This window comes from Panicum virgatum, chromosome 6K (assembly GCF_016808335.1).
Source record: "Panicum virgatum strain AP13 chromosome 6K, P.virgatum_v5, whole genome shotgun sequence".
NCBI lineage: Eukaryota > Viridiplantae > Streptophyta > Magnoliopsida > Poales > Poaceae > Panicum > Panicum virgatum.
This window is the reverse complement of record NC_053141.1, coordinates 36,767,181-36,795,021: the sequence shown is the minus strand read 5'-3', so window position 1 is coordinate 36,795,021 and position 27,841 is coordinate 36,767,181. Positions and strand designations below refer to the sequence as shown.

At 41.3% G+C, this 27,841-nt stretch overlaps 1 protein-coding gene, 1 long non-coding RNA gene and 1 other non-coding gene across 3 annotated transcripts; 2 read left to right on the top strand and 1 right to left on the bottom strand.

Annotated features, from left to right (window-relative positions):
* The first annotated feature begins 4,820 nt into the window (after positions 1 to 4,820).
* Positions 4,821 to 4,959, top strand: LOC120639368. The gene has a single exon (XR_005661373.1). It is a non-coding gene; the product is annotated as a small nucleolar RNA Z247 (small nucleolar RNA).
* Positions 4,960 to 12,098: 7,139 nt separating this feature from the next.
* On the top strand, positions 12,099 to 23,329 carry LOC120712428 (MADS-box transcription factor 23-like). Its single transcript, XM_039998207.1, has 7 exons — positions 12,099 to 12,589; positions 16,940 to 17,018; positions 21,678 to 21,739; positions 22,370 to 22,469; positions 22,559 to 22,600; positions 22,680 to 22,763; positions 22,883 to 23,329. Exons 1-7 carry the CDS (start codon positions 12,408 to 12,410, stop codon positions 23,036 to 23,038), a joined length of 705 nt encoding a protein of 234 aa, XP_039854141.1. The 5' UTR covers positions 12,099 to 12,407; the 3' UTR covers positions 23,039 to 23,329.
* On the bottom strand, positions 21,618 to 27,470 carry LOC120712429. Its single transcript, XR_005690880.1, has 3 exons — positions 27,117 to 27,470; positions 25,058 to 25,114; positions 21,618 to 21,757 (listed from the first exon to the last, which is right to left on the bottom strand). It is a non-coding gene; the product is annotated as an uncharacterized LOC120712429 (long non-coding RNA).
* Between the last annotated feature and the right edge of the window lie 371 nt (positions 27,471 to 27,841).

Sequence of the window (27,841 nt, the reverse complement as noted above, 5' to 3'; positions counted from 1 at the left end):
GCACACTCTCTCCTCCATGTCTGATTCAGCCGGCACACAACCACTTATAATACTTGCTTTAACATAACGAGGCGTCTGTCCACTCTATCCAAAGCCCTCGATTACCACGCGCTTGAATAAAAGAGAGAAAATATAATGTAGTAGCCACCATTATAGCGAAGTATAAACTTTTCATTGGTAGTCTATGCATTTCAATTTCTGACCTTTTGTCTTGAAAACTGTACTTCATGATATGCATCGCATCACTGACATAATTTCTCTAAACTGTTCATGCATTACGTTAACATGAATTTTCTTGTGTTTTCCCGAATTGGAGCAAATTAAGAGCAAGATGCAAATTTGTAGCCTGCTTCTCTTCTTTCTCCTCCAACTCAACATATATATTACTCCCTCCGTCCCAAAAAGAATATAAATTTCGCTTCCCGAGGAGTCAAACAATTTTAATTTTGACTAAATTTATACAAAAAATTACAAATATTTGCATCTTCAAATTGATGTAGTATAGAAATATATTACATAATTAATCTAAAGATACTGATGTTGTAATATATATATTAGTACTATTTTATATAAATTTGGTCAAAATTAAAATTATTTGACTCTTAAAAAACGAGATTTATATTTTTTTTGAGATGAAAGGAGTATATATATAGTCCCACGCTAAAATGAGCCTGGCTCACTGGAAGCCCCAGCCAGCCCCCCGCGCGCCTCTGTCAACTGGCCGTCCGCCCACGCACCCACCCGAGCGCCCCGCCCCGCATCCCACCCCGGGCCCCGCGCCCCGCCCCGCGCTGCCCACGCGGCCACGCCATCCCCCTGCTGCGCTGCATGCTGGCTCTGTCAGGCCCTTCAGGCTTTCTCCAACCATTCTCCCCATCCAACTCCCCCCAAACGTACTATTTACTATATTTTACTACCTCTCTCCAAAAGATTCCTCACCCTATAACTCCTTCTCTCAAACCATTCCCCCCATATCTATTCCCCCTATATACTATCACTCATTAACTAACTATTTATTTAACGTTTTTGAATTTTAAAAAAATCATACAGTATTTGTACTGTCATAATACGCATTATCATCGTGTTACGGGGTTCAAACGGGATTAATATCGCGAAGAAACGATATGATTAGAGATATAGGAGGAGTTGAGGGGAGTTTCAACTCCCCCCTACGTAGGGGAGCTGTGGGGGGAGCCGTTGGACCGCTCGCTCCCCCCAAAGCCCCCCTACGTAGGGTGGGGGGCGCTGTCCAGGGCGCCGTTGGAGGAAGCCTCATGCTGCATGCTGCATGCGCCCGTGAGAGATGGAGGGAGAGCTAAAAATATAGCTTTTTGACATTGATTTTTCTGCGATAATTTTTCACTCAAATATCCAGTTCATGACCGGTTTTCACTATTAGATCACTTGCATTTTTCTATATCATATGAGATCTATTCTGAATATATTTTTTTTAAAAAAAAATTGAAATTTAAATCTAGCTATCATAGACACTCATAGTTATAGTCATAAATGCATCTAATATGGAACATGACATAGCAGACAGCCACACATGTCATAGACAGCAGGTCTATAGAAGGCAGCAATACATATCATTTTGTACTCTATTATATCATAGAAAGCAAAGATACATGTCATATAGAGAATAATTAAGGGGCATAGAGAGCAGGTCATAGAAGCCAGCAATGATACAAATCATTTTATACTCTATACAGGGTCATAAAAGGTTGTGATACATATCATAGAAGGGCCTGGAAGGCAGTTTATGCCCTTTAGATGTCACAAGATCATAGGAAGCAGCCATGCAGGTCTTAGACACGAGGTAACAGAAGACAACAATACATATCATTTTCTACTCTATAAAGGTCTTGAACATTCTATTTTGTTTTTTTATGATATTTTTCGCTCATACATCAAATTACAAACCTTTTTCAAATCTACGCTAAGGAAAAAGAGGCGGGCTGCTGGCTTAAATTTTTTTATACTAATCAGCTACTTCTAGAGGTATAGAATTCCAAAGATTAGGTCATAAAAAGCAACAATACATGTCACAGAATGCAGGTCATGGAAGGCCGGTCATAGAATACATTGATATAGATCAGGTCGTAGAAGGGAGCAATACAGGTCATAATAGGTAGAGATACAGATCATAGAATCATTCATAAAAGACCTCTATGTGCAGGAATTTGAACTATAGAGATAAATATCTAGCATGTCATATAAATAAGGTAGTAATTTTCTCTCAACTTTGAATCTTCTTAACATACATCAATTTTCTCTCAAATTTGAATTACATATCATAGAATCCACCGATAAGAATCATAGAATTTTTAAAAAAATCCTGTCATATTTTTCCTTTTCATATTAAAAAGTTGGGTCCAAATGTTTTTTTTGTAGAAACTTATGAATCTAGTCATAGCACCCATGATACAAAATCATAGGATATGTTGAGTTCCACTCGACATCTATGAATATCTATTTGTCCTGTAAATATGGTGTACAAACATATGCATGCAGTCATGTGCAGAGCACAAAATTTTCTCTAGAATTTGAATTTCGAATCTTCTTGACCAATAGAAATCACACTACCATACAGGTCATAGAAGACAATCATAGAAATCCCAGTAACATATCATAGACTTTTCATCCAATAGCTTTTAAGCTTATTATATGTTCGAATTTGAATAAACTACCACATAACACATATACATTGAAGCTATATAGTCATAGGAGCCAGCCATACATGTCATAAAGGTCATAAACAGCTGGCTATATAGTCATAGGAGCCAGCCATACAGGTCATAGAAGCAGAGATACATGTCATAGAGATCGAACGTTGGCATATACACATATGAACATTGGCGTATAATCAGACATCCTCTACAGAAAAACAGTATATACATGCATCTAATTGGCTCATAAAAATCAAATCGAACATTGGCATATACACATATTTGTATAGCATAGCGGAAGATCTCCTAAAAAGCTAATAGCGGGCTATTTTGTACATTGGTAAAAAGTCAATGGTGCCATATATTTAAGAACGAAGGGAGCACGCATTATCTTTATTTATCCCTATAAGAGCAAGGCTAATAGCTGTGGCCGCTTGCCGACGAGAAAGAGTGCTGTGATAGTGGCAGGGCCTGCTAGATTTAATGCTGAGCAGCGAGCTCGGCCAATAGAAGATGGGCGCAGTGCCTCTCAATCGGCTGCCGCGGGCGCGTTGCGAGACCCCCACTTCCTGCTTCATGTCGGATTTAGCTGGCACACAGCCACTTATAATACTTGCTTTGACATAATGAGGCATCTGTCCACTATCCAAAGCCCTCGAGTACCACGCGCTTGAATAAAAGAGAAAATATAATGTAGTAGCCACCATTACAGCGAAGTATAAACTTTTCATTGGTAATCTATGCATTTCAATTTCTGACTTTTTGTCATGAAAACTGTACTTCATGACATGCATCGCATCACTGACATAATTTCTCTAACCGGTCCGTGCATTACGTTTACATGAACTTTCATGTGTGTTTTCCCGAATTGGAGCAAATTGAGAGCGGGATGTAAATTTGCAGCCTGCTTCTCTTCTTTCTCCTCCAACTCAGCATATATATGATGTGATACTTCATTTAGACCACCAACGTCATCTCATTATAAGTCCCCCTTTTAGATTCATTATAAGTCCCCCTTTTAGATTCGTAGTAGAATGAAGTCATTAACTTGCTATTTTTCCAAGAGTAAGAAGTAATATAGTTAAGTATTCGTAAAATACCTATTACTCTATTGTCCCAATGATAATTACAATACATATCTTGCCAAAGAAAATATCTTGGAGAATTGCAAGGGAATAGCCATGTTTGTATTCTGCAGATGCGATAGTAATAAATTTTGAATGATGATGAGTTTAAACATGCATGTACTATAGGACCGTACCGTACGTAGCCCATCCGTATGGTTATTAGTGTTAATTTAAGGAGTGCTCGCAGCCGCCGCCAGCTAATTGTTCCTCTTGTTGCCTTGGATGCTGATTGGCTCACTGCCCATGGGATTTCGATCCGGACGCAGCTGGATGGCTTGGCTGTGTTAAAGTTAGTTGTGCTTCTCTCTTCCTTATCTCCATGTAACTCTGGTTTGTTTGTGTCTATCCCATTCAGTTATAGATAGATTGTTCACCAAGATGTAATCCACACAACCGAATGGGATCACAACAACCTCACCATGTAAATCGGAGTCCTTGGAGACTATATAAACATGGAACCGTGGTGTGCTAGGCACTCAACCACGTTACTCCAAAATCTTTCATGGTAATCAGAGCCACTTCTTCCATACACATCCACTAAACTTCCCCATCCATGGCTTCTTCATCCACGTCGGTGCCGGCGGTCCAACTCGGGCCTCCTGTCTCCGAGAAGTTGACCAAGGAAAACTACCTTCTATGGCGGGCGCAGTTCCTCCCTGCCATTCGAGGAGCGCAGCTCATGGGTTACCTAGATGGGACCACTCCTGAGCCTGCCAAGACGATCGAAGATGACAAGAAACAGATCGTCGCCAACCCCGCCTACGAGCTGTGGGTGGCCAAGGATCAGCAGGTACTCGGCTACCTGCTGAACTCCCTCACCAAGGACGCCCTGGCGCAGGTGGCAAACCTGACCACCGCATCGGCGGCATGGAAAGCGCTTGAGACGAGATTCGCAGCGCACTCCAGAGCGCGTGTGTCCAATCTGCGCATGCAGCTCACCAACACCAAGAAGGGCGCCATGACGAGCATCGCCTACTTCAACAAGATGACGGCTCTGGCAGAAGAACTGGCGGTGGCTGGCAAGAAGGTTGATGATGATGAGATGGTGACAAATATTCTGAATGGCCTTGATTATGAGTATAATCCATTTGTTTCATCAATGCTTGGTCGTTCTGATCCTATTACTTTGAGTGATCTGCTATCCCAACTTCTTGCGTATGATCTACGACTTGAGATGTACCAAGGGGATGGGCAGTACCAGTGTTCCGTCAATGCTGCAGGACGAGGTCGCGGTGGCAACAACCGCAACCGTGGAGGCAACAACCGTGGCCGTATTAATGGTCGCGGTGGTGAACAAGGCCAGAGTCGAGGCAACCCTAGCCCCGGATCTGGTCCTCCCAAACAGGGAGGGCAAACCTCACGACCCAGGTGCCAGATCTGCAAGAAAGTGGGACATGAGGCAAATCGGTGCTGGTACCGCTATGATGATGATGAGCAGACCAACACCAAGACCGCCGCAGCAGCTGGACATGGCGCCGACACGAACTGGTACGTTGATACCGGTGCTTCTGATCATATCACCAGTGAACTGGAGAATCTGACCGTACGGGACAAGTACAACGGACGCGACCAGGTGCATACTGCAAGCGGAGCAGGTATGAAAATTAGTAATATTGGGCATACAATTTTACATACCCCGCAGAAGGATTTGCATCTAAAAAATATTCTTCATGTTCCTAGCGCTGACAAGAACCTTGTTTCCGTCCACAAATTAGCCAAAGATAACAATGCCTTCCTTGAATTTTACCCTTATTCTTTTTCTATCAAGGATCAGGCCACGAGGAAAATACTCCATCAAGGTAGATGCAAGGGCGGCCTCTATCCAATAGGATCACGATCAGCAGGAGCAGCAGTTAGCAGTCAAGTATTCCTAGCAAATAAACCATCCACCTCGAGATGGCATGATCGGCTGGGTCATCCAGCCTTTTCCATAGTTGAGAGAATTTTACATTCAAACAATTTACCTTTTCATAGTGATAATAAAACTCCTGCCTCGATTTGTGATTCATGTCAAATGGCCAAGAGCCATCAGCTTCCTTATTCATCATCTCATGAGATATCAAAATCTCCACTTGACTTGATCTACTCAGACATGTGGGGCCCGGCTCCCGAATCTGTGGGTCGAAATAAATACTATGTTAGTTTTATTGATGACCATAGTAAATATACTTGGATCTATCTTTTGCGCCACAAGTCAGATGTTTTTCGAGTTTTTCATGACTTTAAGAATCTGGTAGAGCGCAAATTTGACCGCAAAATTATCTCTGTCCAAAGCGATTGGGGAGGCGAGTATGAAAAATTGAACTCCTTTTTCCAACGCCTTGGCATTTCTCATCGTGTCTCCTGTCCACATGCGCATCAGCAAAATGGGGCAGCTGAACGCAAGCATAGGCATATTGTTGATGTTGGTCTTGCTCTTCTTGCCAACACTTCCATGCCTTTAAAATACTGGGACCAAGCCTTTCTTACTGCCACGTATCTGATTAATATCCTACCTAGCAAAGTCATTGACTATCAGACTCCTGTTGAACGCCTTCTCAAAGAAAAGCCTAACTACAACTCCTTGCGTGTCTTTGGTTGTGCATGTTGGCCTAATCTTAGACCCTATAATACTCGAAAACTCTCTTTTCGATCTACCAAATGTGCCTTCTTAGGATACAGCTCCATGCATAAAGGCTTTAAGTGTCTTGATATATCATCTGGTCGCCTCTATATTTCTCGAGATGTTATCTTTGATGAGAATATTTTTCCCTTTGTTGACCTTCATCCCAATGCAGGCACCCAGTTGCGTAAAGACTTTATTCTTTTACCAGACAACCTTTATGTTGGGGATGTAACTTGTACTGCTCCAAATATTACTAATGCTTCTAATGATTCTTGTGAAGGCACTGGTTCCGATTTTGCAGATCAACAGGAAGCAAATCTTGGTCCTGATATGGTTGGATCCGGCGTGGCCACAAACAATCCCGGCGCAGGATCTCAGGATGATTTCCTGGCTCCGATCGACCTCAATCCCGGGGTGGATTCTCCGGCTGTGACTCCGGCCTCTCCGGGCTTGACGCGTGGGGGGGGGGGGGAAGGATCTGCGCCTGCACCCGCGGGCGCATCTGCTGCGCCGACAGCTCCAACGCCCGCGTCAGTATCGCCTCCTGCGTCACCCCCGAGATCTTCTACGCCTCCAGGATCCGCTGCGGCCTCTCCGTCGCATTCACCAGAGTCACCTCCTTCCTCTACAACTTCACCGCCAAGACCCAAAACTAGACTTCAGAGTGGGATAACTAGACCCAAGAAATTTTATGATGGTATTATCAAATTTGGCTACTTTACTTCTATAGGTGAACCTCAGACTGTACAGGAAGCGCTTGATGACTCAAAATGGAAGTTGGCAATGCAAGATGAGTATGATGCATTAATTCGTAATAGTACTTGGCATTTAGTCTCACCTAAGCCTGGGGCAAATATTATTGATTGCAAGTGGGTCTATAAAATTAAAAAAAAGGCTGATGGGAGTATAGACAGGTATAAGGCCAGGCTTGTTGCAAAAGGTTTTAAACAATGTTATGGGATTGATTATGAAGACACTTTCAGTCCTGTTGTTAAGATTGCTACTATTAGACTTGTGTTATCTGTTGCAGTGTCAAAGGGATGGTGCATGAGACAGTTGGATGTGCAGAATGCGTTTCTTCATGGCATTCTGGAAGAAGAAGTCTATATGAGACAACCTCCTGGTTTTGAGAAATCACCAGATCTGGTATGTAAGTTGGATAAGGCTATTTATGGGCTAAAACAAGCTCCAAGGGCTTGGTATTCCAGGTTAAGTGAAAAGCTTATTAAACTTGGGTTTGTTACTTCAAAGTCAGATACCTCTCTACAGAAGACAACAAGTGACTATATTTATGCTCATTTATGTTGATGATATTATTGTCACTAGTTCATGCCCAGAAGCTGTTACAGCCCTACTTCAGGATCTAAAGCAAGATTTCGCACTAAAAGATCTAGGAGAGCTGAACTATTTTCTTGGCATTGAGGTTCAGAAGCAAAAAGATGGAATCCTTCTCTCTCAAGGAAAATATGCAAAGGATATTCTTACTCGAGTAGGTATGCTTTCATGTAAGCCAGTTACTACACCCTTGTCTGTTAGCGAAAAATTGTCTAGCCAAGAAGGTGATCTGTTGGGGTCGGAAGATAGTACACAATACCGTAGCATTGTTGGTGCATTACAGTACTTAACATTGACACGTCCTGACATCGCCTACTCGGTCAACAAGGTTTGCCAATTATTGCACTCGCCTACCACTATTCATTGGACGGCAGTTAAAAGAATTTTGAGATATGTAAAATATACCTTAGATCTTGGATTAAGAATAGAGAGATCTTCTTCCTTATTGATCAGTGCTTTCTCTGATGCTGATTGGGCCGGCAATGTTGATGATAGGCGATCCACTGGTGGCTTTGCAGTATTCTTTGGGTCTAATCTTATCTCTTGGAGTGCCAGGAAGCAAGCCACAGTGGCACGATCAAGTACTGAAGCAGAATATAAGTCTATGGCCAATGCTACAGCAGAGATCATCTGGTTAGAGTCTTTGTTAGCCGAACTTGGAATCAAGACCACACAGATATCATGTTTGTGGTGTGACAACTTGGGTGCAACATATCTAGCTGCTAATCCCGTCTTCCATGCTCGGGCTAAGCACATAGAAATTGATTTTCATTTTGTTAGAGAACGTGTTACTAACAAACAATTGCAGATTCGGTTTATCTCCACTAATGATCAGCTAGCAGATGGTTTCACCAAGGCATTACCTACTCAGAAGTTCGAAGCGTTTGTTGGCAATCTAAATCTCCAAAGAAGACAGTCTTTAGATTGAGGGAGGGTGTTAAAGTTAGTTGTGCTTCTCTCTTCCTTATCTCCATGTAACTCTGGTTTGTTTGTGTCTATCCCATTCAGTTATAGATAGATTGTTCACCAAGATGTAATCCACACAATCGAATGGGATCACAACAACCTCACCATGTAAATCGGAGTCCTTGGAGACTATATAAACATGGAACCGTGGTGTGCTAGGCACTCAACCACGTTACTCCAAAATCTTTCAGGCTGTGGTTGCAGCGAAACCATATGGTTCTCCGTCATAGTTTGGCAAGATTTCACGTGACAGGCCGCTGGGTGCACACGCCCAGAGATCACCTACCACCAGTCACAGCACATGCATGGTTGTCTGCTGGCTTCCCCTTTTCGTCCTAATGACTCAAAGCTAGACAGCTAGTCAAACAAGAATACAACGGTAGAGGATACAGATAGAGTTCATGTTATTTCTGTTTCAATGGATTCAACATTGCATCCATAGTATTTCAAAGCTACAGACAGTAGTTTCTTCTTGTACGACCAATTTCTATACATATTCACTACTATAAAAGAAGCTATAAGCATTGGTTGGTGAGGTCTTCATCACCGGATTAAACACCCGGTAGCAAAGCTCCTCTTTAATTAAGTACCGGACGAAGGTTCCACCCGGTATCAAAGTATTTTTGATCAAAACAAATATATTAAACAGTCACAAGTCACGTGATTTTTCACGCAACCTCTAGCCTCACATGTACATTCTTTACCATCTCACCTACATACTACTTACGATGAAAAGAGAGATATTTTCCTTTTGAAGTAACCCGTGGATAATTTTTAGTACCGTATGGTGTTACCGTGGATAACCATTTAGTACCAGGTGGTAACACCAGGTGTTACCACCCGGTACTAAGGGTCCCTGGACCTTTCTATTCACCTCAAAAGTAACAGAATGAAAATGACCTAATACTAATGCTAGAATTAGTACCGGGTCATCTTCCTAGCGGTACTATTGAGGTGGACTGATGGGCTTTTTTCTAGTAGTGATTTATAAAAATCTACCCGTTTCACTAACCAAGTTTGGTTTGCCAACCACGTGCAAATTGTGTACTTATACATATATTTGTCTTCTCTCTTTCCAGCAACTATTGACTTTCACTTTATGCTAAAAAAATGGTGAACGCCGCTTCTGTACCTCCATAATACATGTGCCATTTTTCAAAGAATACGTACAATATAATAAAACTTCAACGATCGTTTAAATATTGATACATATTAGCTAGTTTGAAAAATATTGTTGATGGAGGCGAATATTACGGATACCCTAATTATGGTCATTAAAGCATTAACCACGAGGTTAGCACTCTAAGCCGCGATGCCTGGCCCAACCAGGTATCCGCAGAGACACAACCGATCGATTAGAGGATGGGGCACCAACATCCCAACAGCAGAACATGATATGAGGCACGCGACACCTTACTCATCCAACCCCTCAAGTGAGGATTCGGCCTCCGCTCGACACCAGGGGGAGGGTTCCGCCTCGCCTGACCCCTCAGCAGTAACTTCTGTCTTGCCCGACACCTGGGGAGAAAGTCCCACCTCGAATGGTTCGGGGACACGGGCCCATAGGGCCAACAGGGAGGAAGACCGTGCCAGGAGTCAAACCCCTGTTGTGGTGACTGACTGGTGTACGCCTTGACATGACTCAGAGAGGTGATTGGCCATAACGGTGAGTTCTCGTTGCTTGCCGCGGGTGGCTCGATCTCGTCATCCATTCCGTCAGGGTGCATGTCGCCCGCTACGACGAGGGTTCACGCCACCCGACACGCTGAGGGCCCGTGCCGCCCTCTCAGTCGGCGCGCACATCATCCGCCTTGCAGGAAAGCGGCGCGCCATACCATCATCTACAGGGCCAACGGGCCCATGCACGGAGGAGGAAGACGACGGGTCCGGGGGATCCTCTCTCTCTCTCTCTCCTCATGTACTCGAACCCCTTCGCTTTATCTATAAAATCTATAAAAGGGATAGGAGGGCCTCCCGCATGGGGATCGAAATTCCGACCACACCCACTCGACACTAGAGACTTGGGAGCTCCCTCCCCCTCGCTCGTTTGTAACCCCTACCATAAACCCATGAAGATAACACAAGCACCGACGAACTGGGCGTAGGGACATTCCACCCGAACTAGTATAAATCCTTGTGTCAATCTCGCACACCACATCCAGGTCAGACGTAGAATCAGTGACAATTGTGATAGTAGCAAAAAGGATCATTCAGAACAAACATTTTTTTGCGGGTAAGAAAACAAACATTTTTGTTTAAAATCAAAACTTATTGACTTCTAAATGCAGCTTATTATTAGTTACCCATATGAAACATTAATTGCCAACTAACTATAAAAGACTTAGTAAAATGGTGACACCTATTTTTTCTTAGAAAAAATCCGATTTACATTCTCGAACTATCATAAAAGTTTGATTTTCAACCTTCAACTAAAAAATCAGATAACAGAAAGCCATTCAACTATCAAAATCGGGCAAACTTGACCCTTAGATGACATAATTGCTATTGAAATGCAAATTAACAACCAACATGTTTGCTAGATGGCATGTAGGTAACCTAGTTATTAACGCATCTCTTCAGCGGCAATCATGCATAGTGTCTCTCATTGTACTGCGTATGTGGTGGAGAGTGACGAAAGAACGTGTCTCTTCACTTATTAGGCTATGTGTAAATTAAACCAGTATCTTTGGCTGGAACAAATAATTATTTAATAAATTATACGTACACAAGAAGTTATTATCACGGGCTAGATGACCACCCCCCTTCCATCATGGACCCTGATTTGTGCCTTGTCTTTTCTTTCCTTTTGAGTATGGCAGACAGAAATGGAATAGTACTTTTTTTCGCGAGCTAATTAATTTGGTACGGTGCTCCAGAGCATGACTGTACAGACGCTCCTCTTGCCTCATAGTCTGGGATTGGCTATGTATATGAACCACTAGGTTATACAAAGTCTAACCCAAAAACCTAGCTTACTCCAAAGTTATGGTAACCGATTTCATTGATTCGATCAAAATCTCACTTATAAACCGCAAGTTTTGGCTAAATCAATGTACGTAGATCTTTTGAAGCATGCATGGATACCATTCTTTCAATAGCGTAGAACCTCTCGTCAAGATAGTGCGGATACACCTTTAAAGTGCTGCCGCAAAAAAAAATGATGGAGCAGAAGAATAATGCATTTAGCTGATGGAGCACTGAGAGCGAGGGCTGGATTAAGAAATCTGCAGCGTGATGGGCATCGACGACACTACTCACGCGCGCACGCGTCAGGCGCTGATACGACAGAAGTGACAAGCCTGCAGATTTGTTTATTTTAGTGAGGTGTACTAATCAACAATTAGGACGAGAGGTAGCTAGATGAAAGCAAAATGAGGCCTTTCCAAACCTCTGGTGTACTTCTTGTACTTCTTATATGCGTTTCTTCAGCTCGTCCTATAGAATACTTTCTTGGGAAACGTCAGGCATCTCAAGGCCGCCGCAACCATTCTCAAAAGGAGATTGGACATCTTCCTGCAGGAAGATCAGAGAGAGAGAGAGAGAGAGAGAGAGAGAGAGAGAGAGAGATCAGGTATTTATCATGCTTCTCCAATTAGCGAGAGAAAGAGGCCGGGAGACTTAGTAGACCAGCGTTCAAGTTTCAAAGGGTATAGCTAGCCAGGTCTCACTTCTTTCTCTCTCTAGATCTGTGCTGTGGGGGAGGAGATGGGGAGAGGGAAGATAGAGATCAAGAGGATCGACAACGCAACGAGCCGGCAGGTGACCTTCTCGAAGCGCCGGAGCGGGCTGTTCAAGAAGGCCAAGGAGCTCGCCATCCTTTGCGATGCCGAGGTCGGCCTCATCGTCTTCTCCAGCACCGGTCGCCTGTATGACTTCGCCAGCACCAGGTTTGATTGCTTCTCCAGTTTGCTGACTTTTGTTAGATCTGCTAACTATATTTCAGTTAGGGCAGGGAGGGAGGGAGGGAGGGAGGGAGGGAGAGAGAGAGAGAGAGAGAGAGAGAGAGAGAGAGAGAGAGAGAGAGAGAGAGAGAGAGAGAGATGTGCAAGTAGCAGCACAGAATTCAGATACCTCGTACCAAGTACCAACTTGCTTGATTGGGGGCATGTTAAGTTACTACTAGCTAGTATACCTCTTGGAAAGTAAAAATGCTATAGTAGCAGTTTGTGCACTGTTTCATTTATTTGTTGCTCCACCTTGCAAGCTTCGGTAACTTGTACTTTCATTTGCACTAATGCAAACTTATCGATCTGATGGTAGAAACATTGTAGGTGGGGTTGCACATACATGTTTGACCATATCAAGCTCGGTCACACCTTGATGAGTATGTAGTTGCAATTATGCAACTAATTTATCTTTTGGTATCAAATAAGATGAAAGACTCCCGAAGCAATTATCATCATGTGTGTGCCACCTGTTCATCTTTTTTATAAGGAGTTTATGTCCTTTTTCCTGGAAGTAATGACCACGAATGAATTAGAAGGCAAAAAATTATGATAACTAGGCAACATATGGCATGCGTTGCTACGGACAAGAGTTGTGTATGTATATCGTCACACCATAAAGGTTAGGGGCGATTTTATAAAAGTGTGATATATTATTATACAATTTGAGTATCTATTTGTATGCTAATTTTGGACAACTAAAAGAGTAACAAACTCCGTCTCACTACTATGATCATGTGAGCGCAAAATTCGCTAAATAGAACTAATAATTATACATGTTATGATTTAACTTTTCCATATATAAGAGCATTTTCAAAAGGATAAGAATGAGAATCTGGTAAGTATGTCATGAAGTACACATGCTGGAGTAATTAGCTTTGATGTGCTTCTTAGGATCATCAGCTGCAGCAATTAGCTTGAGGTGCTTCTTAGTAGCACGAGACCGGATAGATTTATTGTGATCCCACTATCTAGCTCTCCATGAAAGATAAATGAAAGTGAGATGGAAGAACCGGAAGTACACTTCCATGGAGTAATAACAGATCCAAAGAAAAGGAAAATGTCACATATGGGTTTATCTAGGCTTGGGCATTCCGGTAATTCGAGAATTTTGGGTCGAGTAATTTGGGTAATTAAAAATTCGGGTTACAAGAATTGCTACCCAAAATTTATTTGAAAACGAAGAAACTCGAAATTTTGGGTACTCGGAATCTCGGGTTTGGAAATCTGGTAATCCCAATTACCCGAGTTTTCATCACAGTTTCTAACTTCACAAGCATTCAGTTAGTCAGACATATAGCACACAAGCACATAGCACATTTAGAGTTCATTTTCAGCAATTGTTATTCTACTAAGAATTAGCATAGGAATAGCAGTTGAGGAGTAGATTAGTGGCCATGCCCGTGGCGTCGGCACCGTAGACGGCTGGATCTACTGATGCGGATAGCGGCGGGACCACTGGCTTCTGATGCGGCTGCGTATGAGCAGGGGGCCTAGGGGATGCGCCTTTGCGGCCTGCACGCAGCCAGCTGGGTGACTCGGCGCGGTCGGCGATAGGGGCGTCGTGACTGCAGACTAGCGGGGGGATCGCAGAACGCAGAGGCCGGAGGCGACGGCACGATGCGGTGCCCTGGCACGACGCGTTGGGAAGGCCGGGCTAGCAGGAGTGGGTGGGCGGAGGCGCTGGCGGGCGGCGGATGCAGTCATGTCGGACTTGGGTTGGTGCTAGCTGCACGAGCAGTAATAGGTGGGAGGTGTTTTTCTGGGCCCACTTGTCAATGATTGATGACATACCAAAGGCAAAGTACCGATTAAGTTCAAAAAAGTCAAAGTGCCGCAAAATCGGCCCGCTTTTTACAAATATGTAAAGATATGATGTTCCAACCATTAATTTGTCCCTCTTCTCCCCTCCTTTTCCTTTTCATTTTACGACCTATCAGCAGCTTCTGTTAATCTTTACATGGAATGATAGATGATTAGTTTGGACTCTAGTTATCCACATAAGTAGGTGTACTTCTTTATTTTCTTGAATTGTTATATATGTTGGCATGGTGCCTATACCAAAAGTGATTGAATGATTGCACGCAAGATATATAACTTGTGCGCAGTCACTTTGGAAATCTTGAAGGTCCAATCAAACAATTGATTTTAAATTATTGGCTACCTAGCAAATCAACATGATGAAAATATCAAGAGAAGCTTGATCTAATCTTGAGATTAATTTTCTTAAGTTATCACACAGTATATCATTTAGTTGAAATTATTATTGCTTTGGGTAATAGAAACTGGCATTTCTGAGTAATACTAGCTAGGTACCTTTGGCATAATATATAACCCTCTTTTAGCATTGTAGTTCAGATAAAATATAATGGTCATATTGTTGGAACTTTTAATGTTTATTAGGTTCTAGCTAGAAACCAACTTCCACTTTTAATGGTTGCACTTGATATGTTGTGCTAATTATATATATGGGGTATGTACATATTGCTCATATAACTTTTATTGTTTATTAGGTTCTAGAAACTAACTTTCATTTTTAATGGTTACACTTAATATGTTGTGTTAATAATTATATATATAGGTCTATATATATATGTATATAATTATATATATATGGGGTATATATGTACATATTGCTCATATTTCCTAGGTGCGCGATAATACTTGTGGCCCATGTAGTTAGGTATACGTCATGATGGCATAAGATACCAAAATCTGATCTAACTTAGGATCAGAAAAAAAGTTAAACAAAATTACATTAGGTAAAATAATCTGATCCTACATAGGATAAGCCCAAAAAAAGATCAAGTACACAATTTTCGTGACGGGGCATATTCCCACCATCTTATTTATTTATATTATAAAGCTCAAATGCTTCTATATACTACAAGTACGCAAAAGTTTTGGTTTTGCCACTTTTAACCTTTGTATAATTAAATAGGTGAGACTTTCCTCTCTCATAGATGGTTATTTGTCAGTTGTCACTCTCGAAGCTAACAGTAATAATGAATCAGCTAAGGTTGGTCATTTGGAAAGAAGTGAGCTACTGTTTTGTGTCTAGTACATAGGGAAGCATCTTTCGTGTGACGAGACCAATTAACTCCTGCTAGTGAGCACATTATATTCTAAAAATTATATATTGGTTGCAGGCCTGATTGGTTGTGGCCCCAGTTAATACAAAGGCCGACCGGAGATGGCCACTATTTATCTAAAAGACCGAAACTATAGGGTGTAACATTATTGCACTTTGCTAGCCTCCATTACGCTCTACAGCACATACAAATCATAAGACTGCTGGCTGATTTTGCATAAGGCTAAGTAACCCTTTGCTGAGAACACTTGCTGTGGGCTTGTGGCAACATCATATATAGTGAAGATAGGTTTGTTGCCTAAGAACTTCTAAGGTATCATCATGGCTATATTTTTTCTTGCATTTTATGGGAAAGGTTTATTGAACCGCCTAAGTTATTTTGGCATATGTTCACTGCGGCTTGAACTACTAACAAAGCTAAGCATGCCCTTCTTCCTCAATCTCACAAAAGCAAATAGAGAAGATAGGCACCCTAATAGCCTTGGGGTGATGTTACCAAGTCAAGGAGACATGATTGATGATGTGGGGATGATTCAGAAAATTAACTATCTAACAATCTAGTATGCTTAATTTATTAGCCAGCTGATATGCCAGCTGTTTATTAGCTCAATGCTTTTAGCTTTGAATGCTTAATGAAAACAAGAAATAAATATAAAACGCAAGTTTGCATAATTGTTCACTTGGTAGTTAACGAGAAACGTTCATGATTGATCGATCTCTTTCTTATTTTTTACCTTTTTTTTGAATCAAAGATGAAGCACCCAATTAATTACTAAAAAAGAATTACAATATGAACAATTAGATCAGATGCACACACAAGAGATCATTACCTGTAAATAGCTCATGTAGTCAATCTCTGAGGTCCCATGAATAATCAAAGATATACGGATGTGACCTCTCACCCAGTGATGGCTGAGGCTGGATATTTCCTCAATCTAAAAAAAATAGTTCTGAGGTCCCCTGGAGCGTGGAAAATTACTCCCGTTCCAAGGAGGGCCTTACTATCAAACGAGGGAGAGCTTTAGCAAACTGCATAGCCTCGGGTATGTTTTGTTGGCTGCTACTTTTGCCACAATAAGTTAGGTAGGTAGAAATGAAGTTTTTAGCAGCAGCCAAATCTGCCATTGTTGTTATTGTTACCGTACCATCATAAGTCAAGTTATTTTCCAATTCTAACGAAAAAAATGGTTTTTGTGAACCAGCATGAAATCTGTGATCGAAAGATACAGCGAGGCAAAAGATGACCACCATCAGACTATGAGCGCAAGCGCTGAGGCCAAGGTATGCTATAAGTATATATGTAATTCATGTTCTTCCAATAGTATGTACAAAATTGCATAGATGTCTTCCAATATGCCCCATCACTGATCGCCATCAGGCAGTGATGATACTTCCATGCATCATCAAAGGGCAAGGGCTAATTGGCCAATCCTTTTCTATACTCATTTCTTTTGGGACACCGAAACATAATCCCAATTTCCTCCAGATATTTTAGTAGGCATCCGCACACGAGAACAAAAGATAATCGCTTCAATGCCAAAAAATTTCGCACCCGCATTCTCAAACCTTTCCAGTTACCGACGGAGCATTACAATATCCAGATTCAGCACTGTGATGTCAAAGCTCTTTTCCATGAGCCACTGAACTGAATCGAGCGAGATACAGTGTCGTTCTGCATGGAAGACAGGATGTTTGTCCCATTGGGAACTCAAGATCTTTTCCATGTTTGTCCCACTAAATAGATGGAATACTGCATCTTCATTGCAGGCCCAAAGGCTGAGGATGTGCTTGAGGACTGGGTCCTGTTAGATGCTCTCACATCTATTTAGGAGACCCGAAGTACTGAACCAGAGTGCCACACTATAGTCATATCGCGAGCTGTATGGCCAGTGTATACCATCCAATAGAATAGTATCTGTTACACCAATCAGGACTAAATTTGCAGTAATTTGCCTTCAGATCGAAGCAGGTCTGTTTGTCACTCAAAAATATCCTTGGGCGCAAGTTAGACGGCCATAATTAGAAAGAAAATGTGGCATTAGAGTCATGCATTGCATTTCACACAGCTTCAACAATTAATTCACGTGTACCAGTTCAGATTTAGATGTTTTTAGAAAACTTCAGGTTTAGATGTGTTGGCCAGGTTCTTACACATGACCTCTCAGTGCATTCCACCTCGCGGGTCAAATACCAAATACACTCATCCACAAACCATGTGCCGACAAATGCCATTAAAACCTGTAACTCATGCATGTCACATTCACCGTGACAAACACGAACTGCACCTCTAAAGCACTTGTTTTGAGATGTTTTAATCTAATCACTAAAGTATTGTTTCGGGAACCAACATGGTCACCAATAAACTACTTTTGCCCACAATAACCAGTATCAATCTTATGCAAAATATAGCAAGTCAGTAATATGTTAAAAACTACTTTTGATGAGAAATCTAGACATGCCATTTTGAGAAGTCCAATTCAAATGAAACATTCAAAAAATAGTCTTGATGGTGAATAATAGAATATGTTAAATTGGCAACCCAAAACAACACTTCTGTGACTGGATGCCTGGATGGATTAAGTCATTAAAACATACAATCATCCAAAGTCAGCACCTACACATGCGTGTTAAAATAAAACCAACTTGCTTGGTCACACTGCTCAAAGGCCACTCTTGCATATATGTACTGAAGCTTGAAGGGCATGGTATTAGGCTGTTAAATTTGTTGTGGTGTTGTCAATGATAATGTGGAGCTAAGTTAAACCAAACCTGCACCTTTTTCCTACTGTAGCAGAATAGGCAAGCTGGACTATACAGCTCCCACAATTTGATGCCTAGAAAGCAAAGGAGGGAAACAAAAGCCTAAGCACTTATTTCAAATGTACAGCTCAAGACAGTTCTAATGATCGCTGCAACAGACTGGAACATGGATAGTAACACCCAGGCCCAGAATTTTGAGCGCAATTCCTTAGAGAATAGATCAACATGCATTTTCTGCTAGAAACAGACTGTTAACATGTTAACTGGACCAAGCTGAGTCTGAAACACAAACCATGATCAAATTGTTAACTGAGTATCCCTCCAGTCAGGATACATTCTGGTTCCATTCTGAGCTGGTAGACAAGTCTTAATGCGCTAACCATACAAAACCACATATCGGCCTTGAAAGTTAACTGAATGTTACCTTGACCAGAATATGTTCTGCTTCCAATATAGGCTTACAGTTACAGAACTTATCTGCACTATTGACCAGGAGGCAACAAGTGCTATCTAACTATATTTGGAGAAGATAGAAAGGTGGTAGTAACTGAATGCAAGTTCAACAACTTGACAGATTAAAAATTGGTGAAAATAAATTATCTCTGGATGCTTGTTCATAAACAGCTTGAAGTTGATATTTGGCTTCTGAGAAATAAAGCATCATGGTATACCATTAATTAGCAAGAATGATGCAACAGCATTATCAATGTGCAAGATGATCCTGATCACTGCAACCACTGGGTGCAGTAGATCTACAAAGGGCATTTTAAGCTGATCGAAAAAACTTTATGTAATTGTCAAACTGCCAGTTGAAGACATAATTGAAGGTCCTCTATGAAATTCTCAAATAATCTAACTTGAGTATTACTTCAGTTCCAATGAACATTACAGCCGAGGCAACTTGATGATTGGAGCTCAAGTAACTACCAATGAGAACAGCAAGAAAACTGCATCCAAAAGCATTTTTTCATGCAGGATATGGTTTCAAGCATAACTTGACAATCAGATCTTTTGCCTCCATTGATAACTATTACTTGAACAACTCTAGAAGGCCTTTTATTCCTGACTTAAGCCAAGTAACAAAAAATCCAAAGAAAAAACGTAGCAACATGCCCCCAATTGAAGACAAAGTTTTCATATCAATTGACTGATAATATCAATCGAAGATTTCCATTGAATTTTCAGTTTTTTACATAAAGTTCCACTTAGACCAACCTGGAAGGGTATTTTTCACATGTCTAATCCACAAAACTGCATTTGGAACTAAAAGCTGGGTGATTTAAGTTAACAAGTTCAATATTCAATATCACTATAATTTTATTGTAGCATGGATTCTTGAATCAGAGAAGGAAAAACAGTCATGATGAATGTTATTGCGCTTTTAGGATTGCTGGAATCAGAGAAGGAAAAACAGTCATGATCGACATTATTGTGCTTTAGCTACCATATGTGGTCTAAAAGGCAGATCTCGTGCAAATTGTACCATTATAAGCCTGTAAGGCAACTTATTCCAGCGCCATCCAAGCCATAAGCATCTGAAATTTGACATTCCTGTATTTTGATTCTGATCTAGGCACCATAAAAATCATGCTAACTGTAAATGAATCAAACACAATACAATGGAGTGGCCACTATGAAGCATCACCTGCTATATCCATGAATTTAGTTGACCAATATATTATAAATTAAAAAACTGAGAAACATTTCATGTACCCAGTATTATTAGCTGTGGGTTCCTGATCATCTTAGCAAGGATGAAGGTGCTTCTAAACCATCCAGCTTCTAAACATAACTTAATTCCCATTTGTTTTCAAATAGTACAAATGGTGTAAATTCACGAAAGAACCAAGAAAATTATTTCCAAAAGGTGTTAAAACATTTGTAACTTAGCACAATGTACCTATCATGCAGCGGCATCTTGGCTCCCTGAGCCTGAATGCATTTTAGACCCACTATCTCAACTATGCTGCGAGCACTAGCTCAAGCTGTGCAGCACAATTTCGAGACAACATTTCAGGATACACTACACCATTCAAGTCCATGTTAAATGGAACCTTCTCTGATGTTAATGTATGACAGGAGAATATCAAAGTGAACCGAGGTTAAAAGAAATGGTGAATGCAACATGTTAAAAGGTTCAATGAATGTTCTGATCAAGCTATGTTGCAAGCAAAATATTTTGTGGTTAAGTAAACAACGATTATAAAAGCAGTACAGTACAGCTACCAATCTCATAATCTGTTAGTTTTACTGACAGTTACAAAATATCCAAAGACTTATTCGCTCTTGAACCTTTTCTTTCCTCGAGTGTGCAGGAGAGAATTGCTCTTGAACAATTAATAATTTTAAAATCAAAGATGTCCTCATATGAGCTGATAGCTCACTGGAATGATATTTTGTCTACATCTCATTGTTGAATCTAATTGCATGTTACGTTTTTATTTCTTTTTTATTTATATGTCCTCATTGGTAGCTCTTGTTTGGTTTCATCTCTACAAAGCCAACTTCCTTGGAAGTAAAAGGTTTTGCTCTTTTTGTTTGTTGTATTTCCATATGCTAAAAGTATAGAATATATGGCTGCAAGTCACTCTTGTCCAATGTTTTCAAATCGAGCGACTAATCGCGATTAATCGCGATTAATCGACCTTATCGGTCCAGCGTGCTCGATTAGGGTCCACGACTCGATCAGGAAGCCTGATCGACCGATCGACCGACTAATCGGCGATTAGAGGCGATTAATCGTCCGACTAGGGGTGTTCTCGATCAGGTTTGTGTAACTGGGCTGGATTGCTTGTGGGCTGGTGAGAAAATGAGAGGCCCAAAGCCCACTAGGGTTAGAACTTAAGAGGCAAGACTGGAGAGGCTCCCAGCCAGGCAGTCACCATTTGCTCTATATTTACTAGACATAGAAAACTAGACACTTTTTTGGTCTGAAATATATATGAAAATATATACTAGTACTTCAGGACTTAACTCCTATATATATATACACACATATATATATCCTAAATGTCCTGGACGACTAGTGGACGACTAGGGTCGATCAGACCCGACTAATCGACCCTAGTCGACGACTAATCACGATTAGTCGTCAGGTCCACCCATTGTTCGATCAGACGATTAGGCGATTTAAAAACATTGCTCTTGTCTGTGCTGATTGAAAACTTTTTATCTTACTAGCTCTGGCAAAGGGAGGCAGGAAGCTTGAGGCAGCAACTGCATAACTTGCAAGAGCATCATCGGTATGACCCGCAACCAACCTGCAATGAATATTACAAATTCATTATTATTAAAAAAAATGTGTCTGTTGCAACATGTTTTTTTCCCTAATATGTTACCAGTCCTGATCATTACAAAGACACTGTACTTGGCACTAAGAAAACAAACACCACCAGAAAGAGGAATATCATAATTTCATTTCATGCTCAGAAATAGAATCAATGGAAGCAAGTTCTCAACAAAAAAAGGGGATTCAATCAGAACAAATTTTCAGCACATGATGAAGAATTCCAAGATGCAATTGGTCCAATGTTCTAGGTATTTATTAATGATATATCCAGGAAGTGGAAGTCACCAAAACAAAGTTTGACCTTAAGAGTATGACTCCAAAACTTTTCAATACATCAATAAGCAACAATCTGCTTCATTAGTCATTACTCTACTTCAAGTGTGTGTCCTTGCTCCTTCCATAAAGAAATTTATTTAATATATTGGTCAATTCACCTGTCCCCTTGATAGCGCATAAAAGTAGAAAGACAATTTGTGAATGGCACTTTATTTTGATGTTCTCATTAACCGTGAAATAGGGTTGTAAACAATGTGCACTTTCAGAAAAGCATAAGTGAATGTTATATACAAATGTATCACTGCAGGCAGTTGTTGGGCCAGCAGCTTTCTGGCCTGGATGTAAAAGATTTGCAGAATTTAGAGAATAAGCTGGAGGTGAGCCTAAGAAACATCCGCATGAAGAAGGTAACATTACAAAAATTTTAGACTCCATTACATAGTTCTTTCACAATTGAGATATCAATTTCTGATTTTGACTAACTTTCACTTTACAGGACCAACTTATGATTGATCAGATTCAAGAACTAAACAGGAAGGTTTGTTCACACAACTCAATCAAAATTACTAATCAATTCTAGGGTCTCACTTTGCTACACAAACTTCTTGTTTTATTAGGGACGCCTCATGCACCAGGAAAACATAGAACTATGCAACAAAGCCAACCTTGTTCATCAAGAGAACATTGAATTACGGAGAAAGGTACATGCATCTGGGAACATGCCAAACAGACACGCGGCTAGTACAACTCATCTTTGTTTTTTTATTCCATGGGTCCCATGTATGTGAATCACAAAATAATATTTATTTTTCATATTCAGGTGTACGGACATGGAGTAAATGAGCATCCAGCAAGTAGTACAGTTAGAAACGGTATTTTGAATACAGAGAACGAAGAAGATGTTCTTGTTAATCTTGAGCTGAGTCAGCCACGGAGTGTGCAAAGGGACAAGTCAGAAACACCAAGTACAGGATGAGTTTTTGTTCAACTTTCAGGATAATTCAGCAGTGTAAACTGATGATTTAATCACTGAAAGTGCATCAGGCGTCAACCGCAGTGAGGATGACCAAAACTGGGAGATCAGCAACTGGTATCTTTGGTTGAATTACAAGACCTAACAGCTAAACTTTAAGCTACAAGATGCAATAGTTTCCGCAGGAAGAGGAATGTTGATTGTTCTTGGGCTTTTCATATTAGTTGTTTGGAATTCATTCAGGCACATAGCGCTTGTTATGTATACTATTGTTCTCAAGATTATACTTCTAAACTGTAAATTTGAAAGATATGCAGCAAATGTGGTTTAACACTAGATGCTAACAAGTTAAAAATAAAAGGATGACCATAATACCAATTAGGATTTAATACTAGAATAAATAAAATCCAAAACAAAGGAGTACAAACCAGAGAATAGTACAAAGGATTTTGGAACGATCGTTTTAAGCTTCAAACAGGAACACACCAACATCCATTGCACTATATATTATAAGCGTAAAATGCATCCCAAGTCCCAAACTTGTACCATTTTGTCAGTTAGGTCCCCAAACTCTCAAAATGCATATTTGAGTCCCTAAACCGTTTAAAGGATCCATCTCGGGTCCCCAAATGCACGGTGGCTTGCAGGCCTAGCCGCCTCGGGCCAGCAGCGCCCCCCCCCCCCCCCCCCCACCCACCCACCACCACCACCACAACACACACACACAACTCAGGCCGAGTCGATCTGGGAAAATTAGAAGGGAGATTAAGCTGCTGGTGCAGGCAATCTGAAGATGTACATAGCATTGAGGGAGAACACAAAGGAGCTCAAGTAGCTGTTTTGCTGTGCTGCTGACTTTTGGGAACTAAGCTAGAGTAGTGTGCGGGCCAGAGATTGAGTGGCTGCCATGTGGTGCTATGCTTGCGTCCTCCATGCAGTGGCTTGCCTTTGCTCAGATCGATGGAAGCAGAGTGGAGCTGGATGCGTGAGTTGCTGTGCTGTGTGGCTGCTTGTGATGGAGAAAGGATAGATGCAGACAGTGGGACATGAGAGATCCATGCCTGTCTGTTGTGCTTGAGCAAGCAGAAGAGATGGCGGCGTGAGCTGCTGTGCTTGGTGGAGAATAGAAACAGAAAGTTAGAACCGTTGCTGCCTGAGGAAGGAGAAAAGGAACAGGGCGAGCACAGCAGCCAGGAGGATGGCAACTTAGCGAGAGCTGTGAGGATGCGACAGAAATGTGAGTCTGCAAACAATAACTCATGTCGTGCCAGCAGCTGCCGCTGTGCCACACCATCGCGCCTCAGCCGCGGGGCCAGCGAGCCATGCCGCGCAGGCCGGAGAGAGAGATTGGAGGGGGGGGGGGGGGGAGGGAGGGAGGGAATGCGGAACGTGAAGGACTTCTTTTATATTGGCGCCACTGTGGCATGCTACGTCGGTGTTGGGAGCTAACATGGTGTATTTGGGAGTTAAGATGGACCCTTTAAACGATTTAGGGACCCAAATATGCATTTTGTGAGTTCGGGGACCTAACTGACAGCGGTACAACTTTGGGGACCTGGAGTGCATTTTACTCTATTATTAAAGACAATAAAACAGATGCATCCAAAAGTGCAATTGATCTCAAAACTGAATGATGCTATAGAGCTATTGTTCAAACAAAATGGCTTTTACTCTCAACACAAGGCCTGTTTAGGGCGGAACCCAAGTACGCAGGCAGCAGTGTTCAGTGTCTGCCACAGAACCACAAAAACTCTAGCGGTAGTTTTCACCCGAGAACAAACAGGATGCGTTGTACTACACCTGTTACGCACATTGACTACATAATAGTATTATACAAACATTAGTTACTAAGAACCCATGTCAAAAAATCCAAGCCTAGTATTGTACAGTTATCACATCATAGCAAGAACCATATAGTAGCCAGTGATGGTGACCGAAAAAAACATGGATCCAATCAGTATCAGGCATTGCTGGAATAACAGAAGGATAAATGTTATATCATAATACAGCAGGAACACTTACAAATTCTTGCAAGTTATGCATTTGCCGCCTCGAGCTTGCTGCCCCCCAAATGCATATCTAATCAAAATAATCCAAGGTTAGTTCAATCAACTCATAGAAGGTATCAAGGTACTTGTCAGGTCTTTTTATCCTGAATTAGAGAATCATTGCCATATTGAGAAAATAAGAAGAATATATATGATCAAAGAGACATATTCACATCTATTAATTAACATCAAGATGCCTGTAAGCTAAAGCATGTTGCAATCAACCAGGCTACCACAACTCATTCTTTAGCACTTTCTGTTGGGAATAATACTGGCAGACAAAGGAAAAAAGAAAACCACAAGGCAGGCAGCATGTGCATCTAGCATGGCAAGGATGAGCATGCAGTGAATTTGGAATCATTGGCAGCAACGTGCATTTGTGGGCAAACATGAGGCACTGATGAACCCACAGTAGTTATGAGTCTTGGAAAAGCATGAACTAGTGATTAACTTATCAAACCAGATTATACAGGATAAAAGCCTGACTCCCCACCCTCCATCCAACCCAAATTTTCACAAAATCGCGGTCATAAAGGCAGCAAGCAAGAGATCGTTATGTTATATCAGAACAGCCAAATATCGATCTTCAATCCATCTCAAGTTTCACGCGATCTGATATACGGTCAATATTTCCGTGACATAGAAACCATGTATTTAGGTTATACCAAGACCAAATTAAGAAATGAATGTGCAATCTCTGTAGTAATAAACATATAATGCACTTTATTATATTTAAAAGTCAAATATTACATTATGATCTAGTGATGTGCTCTAGTTCTACGATATTACTTCAAACGTAAACACTTAACCTTAGTTACCTCTTTTAACATAATGAGAATAACCATCTGACATAGCATCTGGTACCCAGTATACCAGAGCTTGAACTTGTGGATCAATGTCCACTAGTGAGTAGTGACTAATCCACTATCATGAAGCTTGATTGTAGTCAGCAATTGTATGGTCATGCAAAACATCTACATTTTCTTGATGCTATTAGTGTTCGACAAAAAAATGTAATGTGTTCTGAACAATTATGTGATAAAGAAGATTATTCCTTCATATGCATATCCTAATCTTTTTTTAATCAAACTATCATAAGCTACACCTCATTTAATTTTGTAAAACTTGCTGAGTGCAAATGCATGCATCTTCTTGCCATGCATAGTTTAAAAACAAGCCAGTTGTTTTTAATCAATATGTTAGGAGTAACAAAAGAATGTGGGATGTATATGGTTTATCACCATGTTACAGACTACCAATACTCTTAAGTTCCAGAGTAATATGTTGGCCTTTATATTCCATGTACTTAAGAAAATTGAACCGCAGTCTTCTACTTTGAGAAAAAGATGCCAAAAGGCACAACACTCAAAGTATTGTAAATGAAGCAAGTACATTATCAGGTTTGACAGCGTTCCTTCAGCCGATATTGTGATCTCAAGAATGCATGACTAAAATCTGCCAAATAGTCTCACATCTTCTTATCTAAACACAAATTCTACCATATTCATGTGTTAATGAACAGAAACATATTACTAAAATGGTGCGCAATTGTTCATGTGTGCTGTGTGCTGGTAAAATCAAACAATGGCTATGCAGGATCCAAATCTGCAACCTAAACTCAGCAAAATGCGACGCCTCCCGGTTGTAATACACACCTGCACCCTAAAGAAATTCACGGTATGGCAGTAATATGAGGTCCAACAAATGGTGAAATTCCTCGAGATAATCGATTGATAAAATCTACCCAGTCCCCACCGAGGTCTTTATTAGTCAGAATTTTTTTTAAAAAAAAACAATCCCCACCTACGAGCGCCAAAGCCACAGACCCAGGTCCCGTTTCTCTTAATCCACCCCGCGGGATGACATCAAGGAAACATGCAGCTACGGATCCAGCTCCAGGCTCCGGGCACTACAAGCACCGCAAAATCCGCAACGACGAGGGACGCAGCCGGCACCGCCAATCACGTGGGATCGCTCGCGCTACAAGCGGAATTGAACGGATCGGAAACAGGAGCGGGGTCAGCGGGGCTCACCTGGAACGGATCCGCGCGCTCGCTCCGCCGCGTGGTCACTCCGCTAAACCCTAGATCAGGTGAGGTCGACATGTGGTGGTGTGTGGAGAAAAGGGCAAGCAGGCAAGATGCGTGGGCGTGTTTATAGGCACCAGCAGGGGGCACACAGAGTAAAATTTGGCAGGATTAAAATAGGCACCAGCCCCGGTCGAGCATCCCCCATTCCGCCGTTGCCTTTGAGGTTGGAGTGCCGCGGATTCAGATCGCCGGCCGCGGACTGCCGACTTGGAAAAAGGAAGAAGAACACTTCGTTCTGACATGTGCGGCCGAACACGAAACCTATGCCTGTTTGGATCGAACTATCGAAGGAACTTCAACCAATTTTGGAGGAGTATTGGAGTGAAGAAATATCTCTGTATATATAAACTAGCATAGTGCTCGTGTGTTACGGGTAATATAAATTTTATCAAGATCTACATGAGACTGTCAATTTTTTTTCTCTTTCACTATGTGTACAAACCATTCACTATGTGTACAAACCATGTCGCAACCTGTGAGATATTAATTAATTGCTCAGTTTCCGATTTTGATTCGGATTAATTTGTTCGGGTTCTAATTAAAATTCGATTGCATATATGCCTTCATGCGTGCTACATACAAAGTTGATATAGATATTGTATAGGTATGGTTGTTCGTATTTTACTGTATGAGGATTTATGTGATCGAGTAGTAGACTGAGGACTTGT

Excerpts from the sequence above, each read along its gene's own strand:
- LOC120712428 (XM_039998207.1), top strand. The coding sequence starts at position 12,408 with ATGGGGAGAGGGAAGATAGAGATCAAGAGGATCGACAACGCAACGAGC. Across the intron at positions 17,019-21,677 it reads GCGCAAGCGCTGAGGCCAAG|CTCTGGCAAAGGGAGGCAGG; the intron begins GTATGCTATAAG and ends TTATCTTACTAG. Across the intron at positions 22,764-22,882 it reads ACATTGAATTACGGAGAAAG|GTGTACGGACATGGAGTAAA; the intron begins GTACATGCATCT and ends TTTCATATTCAG.